At 43.4% G+C, this 13766-nt stretch overlaps 1 protein-coding gene across 16 annotated transcripts in view; it reads right to left on the minus strand.

Moving 5' to 3' along the window:
• Positions 1–13766, minus strand: part of CACNA1B (calcium voltage-gated channel subunit alpha1 B) — a 277816-nt gene that overhangs the window by 59019 nt on the left and 205031 nt on the right. For all 16 annotated transcript variants that reach the window (XM_065035994.1, XM_065035985.1, XM_065035997.1 and 13 more), the window contains 4 exons: positions 13589–13718; positions 11715–11774; positions 10242–10348; positions 1814–1910 (listed from right to left, as the gene is read on the minus strand). In XM_065035994.1, the coding sequence (XP_064892066.1) occupies positions 1814–1910; positions 10242–10348; positions 11715–11774; positions 13589–13718 (394 nt within the window). The remainder of the gene's footprint in view (positions 1–1813; positions 1911–10241; positions 10349–11714; positions 11775–13588; positions 13719–13766) is intronic.

A 13766-nucleotide genomic window follows, 5' to 3' on the forward strand; every position in this document is an offset into this window, starting at 1 on the left:
GAAGAACAAGGGTCAGGGGTCGAGAGAAGAGTGCATCGAACAGCTCACTAGATTTGGAAGTAACAACTCAACCTACAACCCATGGATGGTTCCATGGACTTGCACACCAAGAGTTTGACCAAGAGTCATACTCGAGCTGTGAGAAATCTCACTGGCTTCCTACATCTGCTTAATTCGTTCCCAGTGCACAGGTAAAAAGTCATCAAATGTGTCACTCGTTGATCGTTATTTGAACTGTTCGAATAATGAAGAAAATATACCAGATACAAACCAACCAAATGCTTTGAATAGTATCTTTCTAATGTACTGTCTATCAAAAGAAAATGTGACTAATCTAGTCAGCATATGTCAGTTCTGAACTCCCTGCAATGAACTTCTCAAATACATTTATTATTTGGTTATTAGTCACTGATTCATTGTTACAAGAAATTTGCAGTTTAATTTTAGTCTGAGAAGTTTGTCATAATAAATAGAAATTGAGCAGCCTTACTGCCCAAGCACGGGGTTCGTACAATAGTGTTCCAGTTCCTCCGAATAGAGGTGAATAATTCACAAAATTACACTCCTGACACAACCCAGAAATCCTGAATTAAAACACTGGCAATGTCCCTAATCAGCCAATTAACCATGCTGATTGTTGCGTACAAGACCACATCTAGGAAAAAGAAAATGAAATAATTTTGAAGACAAACCATATGAATATGTCTTCTGCTTCACATAAGGATTTCTGAATACATCTTTAGAAGAGGTAAAATTACTCTGTAAAAAGGCTTGAAAATAAGGAAGACATTCAATGAAAAGCGAGCAATCGGCGTCCTAGTGTAGGACTAAGCTACGGTTGATGTTTTGTGACCTAAGAGCTGTACATTTCAAATTTCTAAGCAAATAAAGACCATTTTCTACATTGCTCAACATTACTCTTCCTTATCTTTTGAGATAAATTTAGCAGGCATAAACATGCATAAAATCAAAATTATTTAAGGACGAATAGAGGGTAAGGACAAAAGTACATCTATAAAACAGCTAGCCCTGATTTTGACGTGCCACTACGTGAAAACAGGAATTACCAGAGTTTCACCATTGCAAAAACCCCCATCGCTTTTTCTCCATCTCTCACAGAACAGAGCCTGCAAGCACTGATGCCAACACAAAGACCTTCTATAACAGGTACCCAAGAGTCCCCCAAACTCAGAAATGATTAAATTTTGTAACTCCTTCCATTCTTTGCTTCCAGGGGTTGGCTGTATCTCAAAGTGCTCTTGAAATGGAGTTGTATAAGTAACAACCATTACGTTTATTTTACTAGATGACTTAGTATTCTAGAGATGAAAGGGTACTGCTATAAAACCCTGCACTGTATATTCTTTAACAGAAAAGATGAACAGATTAAAAACCCTCATATAGCAATGCCATTTCTTGTTAGACAGCCTGTGGAAAATCTGGCAATATTCATATTAATTTCTCTAGGGAAAGTCAAACGCTTCAAAACCTATTTCTCTTGGATCACTATTAAAAGCATCACACTTACAAACTGTAATTCAATTTATTTGCATTTTTTTGTGTTTTTTAGAAGTTTGATTTTAATGTGGGTTCACAATAATTCATAATATTGCACACAGTGTTTGCAAAAGAAATAATTGTTTGACATTTACTAAACATCTGCACAGCTATTCTTATAAATCTGGCAAACAGATAAATAGAAAAAAAAAATAAAAGGAACAAAAATAACTTGGATTAAGTTTAGACCATCAGCTTCCAGTCAGATCAGTTTACAAACCTCGAGAGAAGGAAAGATTTGTGGGTATTCTCTAACCTTGAGTTTTGGCAGCCGTTTAATGGTCTTCAGCGGCCTCAGGACCCGCAGAACTCGCAGGGACTTGATGGTGTTGATGTCCTTGCCTTTGGTTCCTCTGCAAGGGACAAAAGGCACAAGAACAACAGAGGGAAGAGTTTGGTCCTCAGGTCATTCACTGGAACATCTGTAGATGCTCGGTGAGTTTTTGGTTGTGGTGGTTTTTGTGTGTGTGTGTGTGAGAGATTATGTTTTTTTTTCAGTTTTTGGGCGCCATCCTCCCCGGGGATGCCCAGTACTGGTGAGGACTGCAGAGGGATGCCCACCTGAGCCGTGTGCGGGAGGAAGGCTGGAGCAGGACATGGTCCTCGTGTTCAGCCACTCACGCTCTCCAGCCTTCGGTCACCTCGCTGAGGCCACCAAGCGTCACCCAGGATCTGGTGACCTTCCTGCCCCAACTCCCCACCCAGACAAGGGTCCAAGCCAGGGCAGCAACACACACCGGCTGCGGCCACCAGCAAAGGAGGCTCAGTACCTTCATCCCAAGTCACACGTGGCTCTTGTCCCTCCCAGACACCTGGGTGAGACAGGAGGACGTTTCTCTGTGAGCTTCTTGCACTCCTCTGGCAGAGACATTTATGCCCAGAGGGAACTGGAGCGTCTCCAAGGGACCAGAGCTGCTCTCCTGCTCTCCATGCCCGTAGCCTCATCCTTGGGTCTCTCTCGGAAGACATGCTACCAAATCCATGCGGGAACATGTAATATGACGGCATATTACATGCCTAGAGCAGTGCTAGGGCAACTTCCCACTTAAGCATGCAGGCTTCAGGTTTTGATTAAAACTTTGTGCAAGACTTGAGATCACTCCTCTTGTTACCACTAAGAAGTTTTTACAGCGTTTACTTCCTCGTGCACTTCCGAAATAAATTTAAAAAATTGTATTTTACCCCCTTCCAAGACACAGTTACATCTTCTTCCAATGCAACAGCAAAACAATGACATTCCCCTTCATTTCGCATGAAGTGAAAAATGGGATGAAAATCTTCTATAGGGTTTTTATTCATGACTCTAGGTTTGGGTCTGAGACGGTACTGGAGTAACACAGGCGTGAATGGACAACACGTTGAGCAGATGCTGATCTACCTATTCTAAACTCCTTCACATTGCTAAACATTTATCTTCTCCAACAGGAAAGCAATAGAAACACAAATAACTAACCCAAGACTCCCACAAGATGTATGTGCATGCCGTGGACTGCAAAGCTTCCCCCCACCCTGCCAGACGTGACTTTCTGCACTCTATCTGCTTCTAAAAGACTAGTATCTCAATATTAATACTGTACTACTCAATGCTAACAGTGGACTAGAATCTGCAACCTAGAAACACGCATTCCTGTCTCATCTCTGATCTTTTCCTCCAATTAACAGACAGTTGTCCTGAAATCCAATAAGCAGCCAGACACAGGGATTTTTGGAGGGCCATGGGTTTTAACTGAACGATACAGACATTGAACACAAGCTGCCTTTGCACATGATTTAATAGAAATGGAAAAGAGGGGGAAGAAGAGAGAGATTTACCTCCTCTCTCTGGTTTGTCTTTCAGGGCTGCTTTAGGGCCATTTTAATCAGCCACAGCTGGAACCTGACATGTCTGTAAATTCAGGTAGTTGAGCTAACACTCATGGACTTACAGGACTGATTTAATATTGCAGAATAACTATTAGACATTTAGAAGAAATAATTTTCAATTCACATTAGAGACCCTTTAAATTTGGTCCAGATGAAGCAGACACAACCACCGTAACTTTTTCTGTCTTTCTCTTCATGTTTTAGCATATCTGAAGATCTGGCCCACATTTGGCTTTGCACACTTGCTTTCAAATCACCATGTCCTATCAAGCACCGGTCCCTGCCCTGGCCTCTCTGTCACCGCAACTCCCTGCTGGGCCGGCCCAACTGGAGCTCCCCTACTCACCTGAACTATCCTCTGATTCTACGATTCTGCTCCCCAGGCAGCTTTGGCTGGTCCTTAGCAATGTCCTGGCTGCAGAACAACTAATTCAGCCTCTTGGGGAGGACAGTCAGTGGCAGGAGGGGAGCAGAAGGGGAAATAGGTTACTGGGAACAAGAAACCACCTGGCTTGGCCAGCCTGTCCCCAGGGTTGATGGTCACCAAGCACATGTCCATCACCTTGGCTCTCCTTGCAGTCAACTTGCTCCAGGTAGCCCAGTGATTTGGGGTTTAACTGGGTGAAGAAGGCAGGGCAGGAGGGCATGAGGAATCACCAAATTACAGAACGGTTTGGGTTGAAGGGACTTTCCCAGCTCCCCCAGTGCCCCCCCCTGCCATGAGCAGGGACATCTTCACCAGCTCAGGTTGCTCAGAGCCCCGTCCAGCCTGGCCTGGGATGTCTCCAGGGATGGTTCATCCACCACCTCTCTGGCCAACCTGGGCCAGGCTCTCACCACCCTCAGGGACAACAATTTCTTCCTCATGTCCAGCCTGAAAGAGGCAGGAGCTGAGGAAAGTAGAGATGAGAGAAGAAGAGTGAAGGTGAGAGGGTTGAGAGATGTGGTTGGGGAAACAGGAGAGAAAAAAATTGGTATGTAGGAGGCAGGGCATCTTGACCCAGAAATATATTCCATTTTCAATCCTTTGTGGCCACATTTCTGATTTGTAGATTAACACACACAAGCCTGGCTTAGCAGCATAGCCACTGGCCGGTAGGAACTGAGCTGATAAACCTCAGCAGCCCTCACCTAGGATCAGGCAGAACCACAGAGTATTTCTGCACAGCACCTTCCAGTGCTCCTCATCACGGACACCTGAACACCCGCTTAGTGTGCTGCCGTGTGTTTGAGCTAAATGACGACTGGTGTCCTGGAAGGCAAGTTCAAGACAAGAACAGAGACAATTTTTGGCTCTGAATGAGCTAGTTCAGGACTCCTCTGTGGACTTAATATTTCCAGGAAGGTTAAACAGACCTACTGGGGACCAGTGAAGAGGTGGGGAAGAGCAAATCTTTCCTCCTGGGTGTATGGGAGAGGAAGATGATGACTGCAGTGAGAGCTTGGAGGTGACAGGCAGGCAGCTCCACTCCTGCAAAATTCCTTCTGCATGAATGAAGGACACTAAGAAGGGCTAATTGCTTTTTTTTCCCCCCTCTTTTCAGACCTAAGCAAATAAAGAGCATGAGGCAATTAAATGTTAATGGGATTTATGATCTAAGTCATATAGAGCATCCTGAAAAACCACATTTATTTCTTGCCACAGCAAGGCTTCTGCTATAGGAGAAAGCTTTTTCAACAGACTGGTACTCTGAACTACAGTGCTGCAAATTGCATTTTAATTAAATGGATCTTCCGCAAATATTCCAGCCTGTCAAATAAGACCTTAAGAATTGGTTTTGGCGTTCGGAAGAGGCGCCTCCGCAAATATTGTTTTCTATGCCACTCTAGTACAAAGCCAGATGTCCCACAAAATAAAAGGTCCAGATGGAACTGGGGTTCAGTCAAAAGGTGTATACGAGCACACATGTGACCAGAATATTTCTCACAACAAAAATAGATTGCTACGGAAGAACAAGATCTTGGGTGACCTCAAAATAACAACTACAAAATTCAAAAGAGCAAGCAGGATAAAGACAGACAGCAAACAGAAGGCTGGTGACTTTAAAAAAGAACATCACAAGGACAAAAAAATAAAAGCATTAGGTCACTTCTAGTCGCATTAGGCCAGTTCTGGGTTTTTTTTTCTGGGGCAGTTTGCTGCTCATTTATTTAAAACATTTCAAATATTTGAAAAGAGCTTTGTGCGGCCTTTTTTCCTTTAATAAATAAAAGATCCTTTAAAATTTAATAGTCCTTTAAAATGGAAGCTTCTTGTTTCTGCAGACGCTGCCAGCAGCTCTGATTTCATGTAACATGGGCCTTTTGGAGTCACATCATCAAATATTCAGAGCAGGGTGGAGTCGCCGCCTTTTGCGATTGCCCGTAATCCCCAAAGCAGAAAGCGAATTCCTGCACCGAAAGGTAAATGAGGCCACGCAACTCTGCCCAAGCACAGAGCCATCCTCTGCCCGGGTCTAAGCGACCTGCTTTCCTAGACAGAAGGAAGAAACAAGCTCCCGATTTCCTGGAGCGCGTCAAAGACCTTTTCTCCATCCTTTTCATGGCATTCTGGGTTATCTGCTCTGTACGGCACCGACAACAAAATCGCCGCCTCCCTGCAAATGGTTAAATGCAATTTTTGCTGCCTTCTCCTTTACAAATCCCTCCTGCCAACCTCTCGATAATCTCCCTACGCTATGTTTTCATGTCAAAGGTTTTTCTCCATTCTCAGGTGCCGAATCCTGAATCCAGGCTGAGACACGTTGCGCAAACTGCACAAAATTATGCCTGGAGCTTCCAAGCACTGCTAATGCAGTTTAGACATGCAATTCTCTGAATGAGAGTAAAACTGCTTCATTAGTTATTAAGATTTGCAACTCACACATTGAAGATGTACCCACTAAGTCATCCCCTCAAATCTTTTTGGTACAAAATACCTGCTTCTTATAGTTTCTGACTCTCTGCTCTATTTGGCTTCTATCTGCTACTTAAAGAAAATTAGGATGAATGAGGACTGTTAAGGGAAAATACATTTCACTGAATAATGAGCATTAAAGGGACAAAGGAGTCGATGCGATGGGTGTAACATGGGTCGTTTCCACAGTGGCAAGTGTGTGTACACACGTTTGACAGGCATAACAGTGCAGGAAGAGACAGGAATAACATATTACCCCATGAAACTCCTAGAGAGAGATTCCAGCAAGAAGAAGACAAAGAAAGAGCAGAGTCAATGACAAACAGAAGCAAAAGGCGATACAGTGCACCCCATGCACATCCAGATCCGTGCTGGTGGATCATCCCATCCCGTCCCACACCCACCGACTCAATATTCATCTAAATAAACAAGCAAGGAAGCAACAGGTTGGTTATAGAGCATATACCACACACCCTCCCCGTGGTGCATCAGCCCTTCGACTGACAAGCAGACAGGGCAAACACACCGTCATCCTCCTGGCACTTTGGGAGGTAAAAACTTCGTTTGGCAAATGCTATTTGCTTTTTCAAAGAGTTGTGTGAAATTCCACGCACCTCAGGCACCTTCCTGTTGTTGAAAATGGAAAAAAACGCAATCTCTTTGCTGCTATTCATCAGCTCTTTCTATTGAATGCGGAGATTTTACACTTGGGGCTGGTAAATTTTGATGGCAAATTTACTATAGCCTGCTTTAAGCTTCTCTACTTCTATTTCCCCAAAGACTAAAACAAGCCTGTATGTTTGTGGCATGTTTGTCTCTAGAAAAAGAGATGAATTTCACTTTGAAATACATTGCTAAATGGAAGATATTATCATCAGCAGTATTATTAATATTTCTAGCATCTCACTGGGGGCCTTGATTTGAATTTTTCGAACCAGAATCAGGCACAGAATAGCTTCTAAAGAGCTACAGGCAGAAGGTAAAATGGTTTGAGAGGCTGAGGTGGATTTTATGTACCTTGCAGCAGTGACTTATAACATCTCGGATGCCTAAACAAACACGGGCTGCTGCAATATTGCAGATGGAAGCGTTTCAGGGAGCTCCGTTTTTCTTTTCCTAGGTTTTCAGTGACATGTCTATGCGTCAAGAAGTGGATTGACGTCACCTTCGCCTGGACACCAACGAGGTCAAGAACGTGCATGAATTAAATCACACCCCCTGAGTGGCAATGGTGTATTCTTGCAAACAAAAACTGGGAACAGCCATGTTAAATACAGTCGTACAGTGATACTGACGATGGGTGACAGGACTGCAGTGTTTGCTAGAAAAATCCCACTAACAAAACAATGAAAATTACTCCGTTTATTTTCCAAAAGCTCGTTTTGGGGATTATCAAAATTCAGCAGGCTCAGTATGTCCGTCTGGTTGAACCAAACAACGCACTTGAGCTAAGGACATGATTATCTCCCCAATTTTCATCTGCGCAGTCCCAGGCTGGTTATTATTTGTAACGGGACCAGCAGAAGCAGAGAAAATGTCATCTCATCTACTAACGACTGGATTTCCTGCTCTCAGATTACACCAGAGATACTACAAGCATTCTCTGAACTGGATGCCCACCCTCATCGCCGGCTGAAACATGGACACGCAGCAGAGGTTGCGGCCACAATACAAATCACAGAAGAAATGCAAATCTTTCCGAGTCTCAGAAATAGGTTTGACTTGCTTTAATCTGCGAGACAGCAAATAGTCAGGTAGGTTTTATGCATTCATTTTCTGTAAATCCCTGCTCAATACTTACTCAAGGAGCATGTAAAATAGCAGCTTGGGGCATGCTATTATGAAGCACAGTCAGGGGATGTGCAGGTATTATAATTTCTTTAAAGGCTGACAAGGTGCTGCTAGATATTCATGGCCCAATATAAAACCTGAGCATAAAAAGACTCAGAAGGATTAAAATGCATTCATTTTAATCCATAACTTGTCCAAAAGAAAATCCTGTGCAAAGAGCCGATGTTTTAAAGGCAAACCCTGATGTTTGTTCTCACAGCACATGAAGCTGTTCTGAAGGGCTCACAAAATGCCCCTTTTCTACCGGTCTGCCTTGAAAATCTGAATTCTTAATGGAAAAGAGAAATTCTCAGTGAACCGCAGACTTGAGTAATATTGTTTTCCAAACTAATACTTGTGACTAATACTGTTTTACTTTTATACCTCTCTCCAATTCAGAGGAGCTCCGTTAACTTGCTAAACTTTTTTACAGTAAGTTTTTGCTTAACTCAGTTTGACCACATCCAGTTCAGAAAGGTTTTACGCTAACACATTTAATGTGCAGGGAAAATAAGCCACACACATGTTTGGTCAAGCTTAAAAAGCAGCCTGGTTTTGGATGCCAAATTTTAGATAAGCAAGACACTCACCAGACCAGCAATTCTAACTTGAGATAATGGCACTCGGCTCCTCAGAAAATGAATTTTAATGAATAGTGACAAAGTCTTTAAAGAGGAGAGGACAGTCTCCCTTTGAAAAACTTATATTAGATACAACTTGCTCCAAGATCTAACCAATTCTCTGGTGTAGGATTGGGCACAGAAAGCCCAATATCGCCAAGTGTCACTCCTCAACTGGCTCAAAACTCATAAATGTCAATCCCATCAACTTGTGTCCATCTACTCCTTGGTCAAAGTAGCTCAGAGTTGTTTTTTTTTAAATCCAGCATTTGCTATGAAGAATAGAAGATTTAAAATACAAATCTCACGGTCTTAATGTGAAACAAATTTTGACACCTCAGAAGATGAAAAGCTCCTGAGCAATATTCCAGGCCAACCTCACCAGAAAGGTCCCAGTAACTTTGTGCGCTGTGAGGGACATGCCGATATTTTTTCATCACCTGTGGCTGTCTGCCTAAAAATTACCGTCAGTCTAAAAGGTACAAGATACACTTCCACAGTTCCCTGACTAAGGTGAATGCTGTTTCTAAATAGCACGTAAAACATGGATAATTTCTTCGCCTTCACCAATCATCACGTCAACAAAACGCGTGAGGGGAGTTTGGGCACGGGCTAAATGTTCACAGTAATTACTCAAGGCTAATTTAGCAGAATATTGAACTGGCCAAGTCTTGTAGTCTATTTCCAGGTCATCTCCTAAGAGCTTATTGGGAAAACACTCACAATACCATTATTCCTTGGCCTGGTACTACAGGTGGAACATTTCTTTCCACCAGCCAACTTTGAGCTCCCCAGGTTCTGAAGGACCCACATCGCTCTTCCTCTGGTCTCTTCAGAAAAAAATGCTCAAACGAAACACTAATCTTTGTTTTTAAAAGACGTTCTTCTGTGTCTGTTGCTCGAAATCCTCCATGACATTAAAGAAGAACATTATTTATTGTCATAAACAGAGAGCTGTAATAGAGGGAGGGTGCAATCAGCCTTAGAAGTGAAACTCTGGAAATGCAAGTACCCTGAATGAGAGAGGAGGAGAGAAATACCAAGTTATATGAACCAGAAATACCCATGACTCTAGGAATAATGTTTGGCAGAGTCCACTGAGTTACCAGCTGATTTCATTAACTATTTTTTCAAAGTAAGAACATCTTTTAAAACAATTGTCTGAAGACGAAAGACTGCCACAAACTGTTATAATGTGTCCTTGAAAAGGAGTCGGCCAGAAGGTCACAAAAATCTTGGTTCAGTGTTTGAATGGACTTACCCTAACGGTGGGAGAATTTTCAATAGATTCTACAACACAAATTTAGGTATTTTCTTTTTCTTCCTCCCAGCTACAAGACGATAAAGGGCAGAAACTGAATATTTTGCTAAGAAATTGAGCCACAAACACTACACTTCAAGCAGCCCCAGGTCAGCATCCTGCCTCCTCTGTAACCTATTCCTAGAAATTGGGATGTTAAGGAAAATGTACTTACGAGAAGGCAAATGCCACCAAGGCCCCACTGACCACAATGAAGTCCAGGATATTCCACAGGTCACGGAAGTAGGAGCCAGGGTGGAGTAACAGCCCCAAGTCAATCATCTTGGGAGAAAACACAGGAAAAGAAAGAGTTTTACTAAAACAAGTACCAAATCAACGCTACCGAGGTACAGAGGAATGTCCTTGATCAAATGACCCTTTGCAAGCTCTTCTTCAGGGCTTCACAGCAGCCAGGTAACCTCTAGAGCAGGGGCGTCAAACTCATTTTCAGCAGGGGCCACACCAACCTTGCGGTTGCCTTCAAAGGGCTGAATGTAGTTTTAGGACTGTATAAATATAACTACTCCTACAGCCCTGCCCTAGACGCTCGGCCAAGCTGTCTACCTCTAACAGGCACCAAGAGCTCTGTCAAAACTAAAGCTGAAGTCAATAAACTGTAACCAGAAACATGAGAGACACGAGTGCCAACTGCTGCATGGGATTCTTTGCACAGACACATGTTAGTTTATGGGAAAAGCAGTCTGCGTATGTAATAGCCAAACAGTTTAATTTTATTCTACCCCCAACTAACAGATAGGAATTAACAACTGGCACAGGATGTTACACCATAAAACACAGAGAGGACGGGAAGACCCACAGTCAAATGCAACAGAGAAATATGTTTGCTCCAGGGCACGTGCTGAAAGATGCTGCTCGGCGCAGCCTGACTTGCTCCTGTGCGAGATGAGTCTCGCCTTACAGTGCTGCTAAAGACCTTCTAGACTTGAGTTTCCAAGCCCATGCCAGACATTTCATCTGCTTTTCCGAGAGCCCTATAACTACCCATGTAAAGCTGCTTTCCTCATATAGCTTCACATCCTTTTACCGAACAAACAATCTTGCATCTCTTCTGCATCTTGCCCTGGCAGCAAAAATAAGTCCATTGTTACCCCAAGAATAAATCCTGACTATTAGAGTCGTGCTTTCTGGAAAGTTATCACTCCATCGTCTTAGCAAAAACTATCATTCCGCTGAGTAAAGATGATAAACCCTTGACATTTTGAAACAGGACAAACCAAGAGTCAGTTGCTATAAGTATTTCTGACCAGCAAAGGAAAAGGGAGGTATCAGATGTGCCTCAGTAAGCTCTATCAGCTCCTGTGTCCTTATCCACATGCAGATATTTCTGCATCAGGCACCCACATTTCTTATTGTCTTACACAACCACAGCAACAAAAGATAGCCTGATTTTCCTCCATAAAATGTGAGATTAAGGAAACCAGAAGAGCCACCACAGAAAGGCATTTGTTGTGCACTGGCTACTTCTGAGCACAGCTCCTGAGTTAAAGTCTTCCGTCACCACCACCTGCCCAGCTGCCCCAGGGAGCTCCATCATGTTCCGCTCTCTTTATCTGGCTTCCCAGAAGCAGATGAGTGTAAAACCGAAAGGAAGAGATGAACCTTTCTGCTTGAAAAGAAAACAACTTACCTTGATCACCATCTCAAAGGTAAAGACGCCCGTAAATATATAATCCAAGTATTTCAGAGCCTAAATGGGGAAGAGAAATGTGCATTAGGGGAGACTACACACTGAAATAATCTGCAAAGAGCAAAAAGTTTATTCTATCAATGGCCTATTTGATACAATAAGTATATCACAGAATCGACTGGGTTGGAAAAGACCTCAGAGATCATCCAGTCCAACCCTTGGTCCAACTCCAGTCCATTCACTAGATCATGGCACTAAGTGCCATGTCCAATCTCAGTTTAAAAACCTCCATGGCCGGTGAGTCCAGCACCTCCCTGGGCAGCCATTCCAATGCCTGACCACTCTCTCTGCAAAGAATTGCTTTCTGATCTCCAGCCTCAATTTCCCCTGGCAGAGTTGAAGCCCATGGCCCCTTGTCCTATTGCTGACTGCCTGGGAGAAGAGACCAATCCCCACCTGGCTAGAACTGCCCTTCAGGTAGTTCTAGAGAGTGCTGAGCTCAGCTCTAAGCCTCAATTTCCCCTGGCAGAGTTGAAGCCCATGCCCCCTTGTCCTATTTCTGACTGCCTGGGAGAAGAGACCAATCCCCATCTCACATATGTCATCTCATGAGATGCTTTAAAACAGTTCAGGCACAAACTCGAATCGTCTGATTCAAACAGCAACATTTTTTCCAGTCCTTGCCAGACTGCAGTATGCCTGCCCATGGGCTGCTTCAGCGCACCTGCGTATCTGGCAGGTTTATTAAGGCAAAATGGATATTCCAAATGGAAATATTTGAATATCCTTTCCTAAAGAGCTTGTTTGCAGCATGTGTGTCGCAGCCTGGGCTTCTCTCTGGTGTAGCTGATGATAGTACCATTAAAGACCTCAGGAGAGTAAGAGAGTGATAAAGTCTGGTAAAACTGATTGCACGGTTATTAAGGATGAAGAGGGATGGCTCATAGCTACTTCAGCTCATTACCAATACAGGAATTAGTGGGTCCTTGTCTGGAAAAAGCCAATACTGAGCAGGTTGAGACACAGGAGGCAATACCAGTCCATTAAATATCTATAGATCTCCTATATTTTAACATAATTCTGTGGATGGGAAGCATCTATTCACAGTCAGATTCACACGATTATACATAGCAAATGGATATTAAGTCAATGTAAGTATCACATGATATCTGCATACTGCAACTATCTACCCTAAAGAGTGCAAAATTAGGCAACTGCATCTTGCAGTTTCTACACTTAATCTTCAGTTCTGTGGGGTCCATGTAACTGTGACCAGCTCTGTGCCAATGTTCTCACGTGAATGTGGTTGAAAAAAGACCCCCAGCTATCTGCCTCATGAACACTGCTGGGCCACGTACTCTCATGTGAAAGGTGACTGACTCCTACTCCTGCTATAACAGCACCCAAAGTCTCCGAGTTTGGTTTGACATTCATGGACAAGCAGATTTTCTACTAGTTCTAGGAGGCTGCTGCCATGCCCCACCAAGATAACAAGTCATAGCTGGTTTTACTTCCTCAAGCTCTGCTTTAGCAAGATGGGGATCTTAGGACAATGTGAGCCCTGGGTTGTGACCTTCCCATTGCCAAACAATGCAAAAGCTTTTCAGGCTTCACCCACATAATTCACACCAGCTAAATCACCAATGATTTTTAGGTTCTTATAATCAGATGTGGTTGAAACAGCATGAAGGGGCAGGAATTGTGAGCATTTTGATAGTGGGACAAGCTAGTCGAATACATTATTAGAGAAAGCTCCAGTTTTCTGCTTGCCAGTGCACCTTGTTAACCTTTGGAGATGGGAACAGACGCACCATGTGCAAAACTGCTGGGAGAAGCAGAACAACTTTATTGTGTTTGTGTTGGTTGGTACTCACATCGTTCCTTGGGGACTCGGCTTGGACGGGGTCTTCTGCAGCCAGGGCAATGCTGCTGAGGGCTATGACGATGAGGATGACCATCTCGAAATAGCGCAGGTTGACGATGTAGTGGAACAGACGCCGAATCCTACAAAAGGAAGCACAAGGGAGGGGATTGCAGGGGGTGCAAGTCAAG

Source organism: Columba livia, chromosome 19 (assembly GCF_036013475.1).
Source record: "Columba livia isolate bColLiv1 breed racing homer chromosome 19, bColLiv1.pat.W.v2, whole genome shotgun sequence".
Lineage (NCBI taxonomy): Eukaryota > Metazoa > Chordata > Aves > Columbiformes > Columbidae > Columba > Columba livia.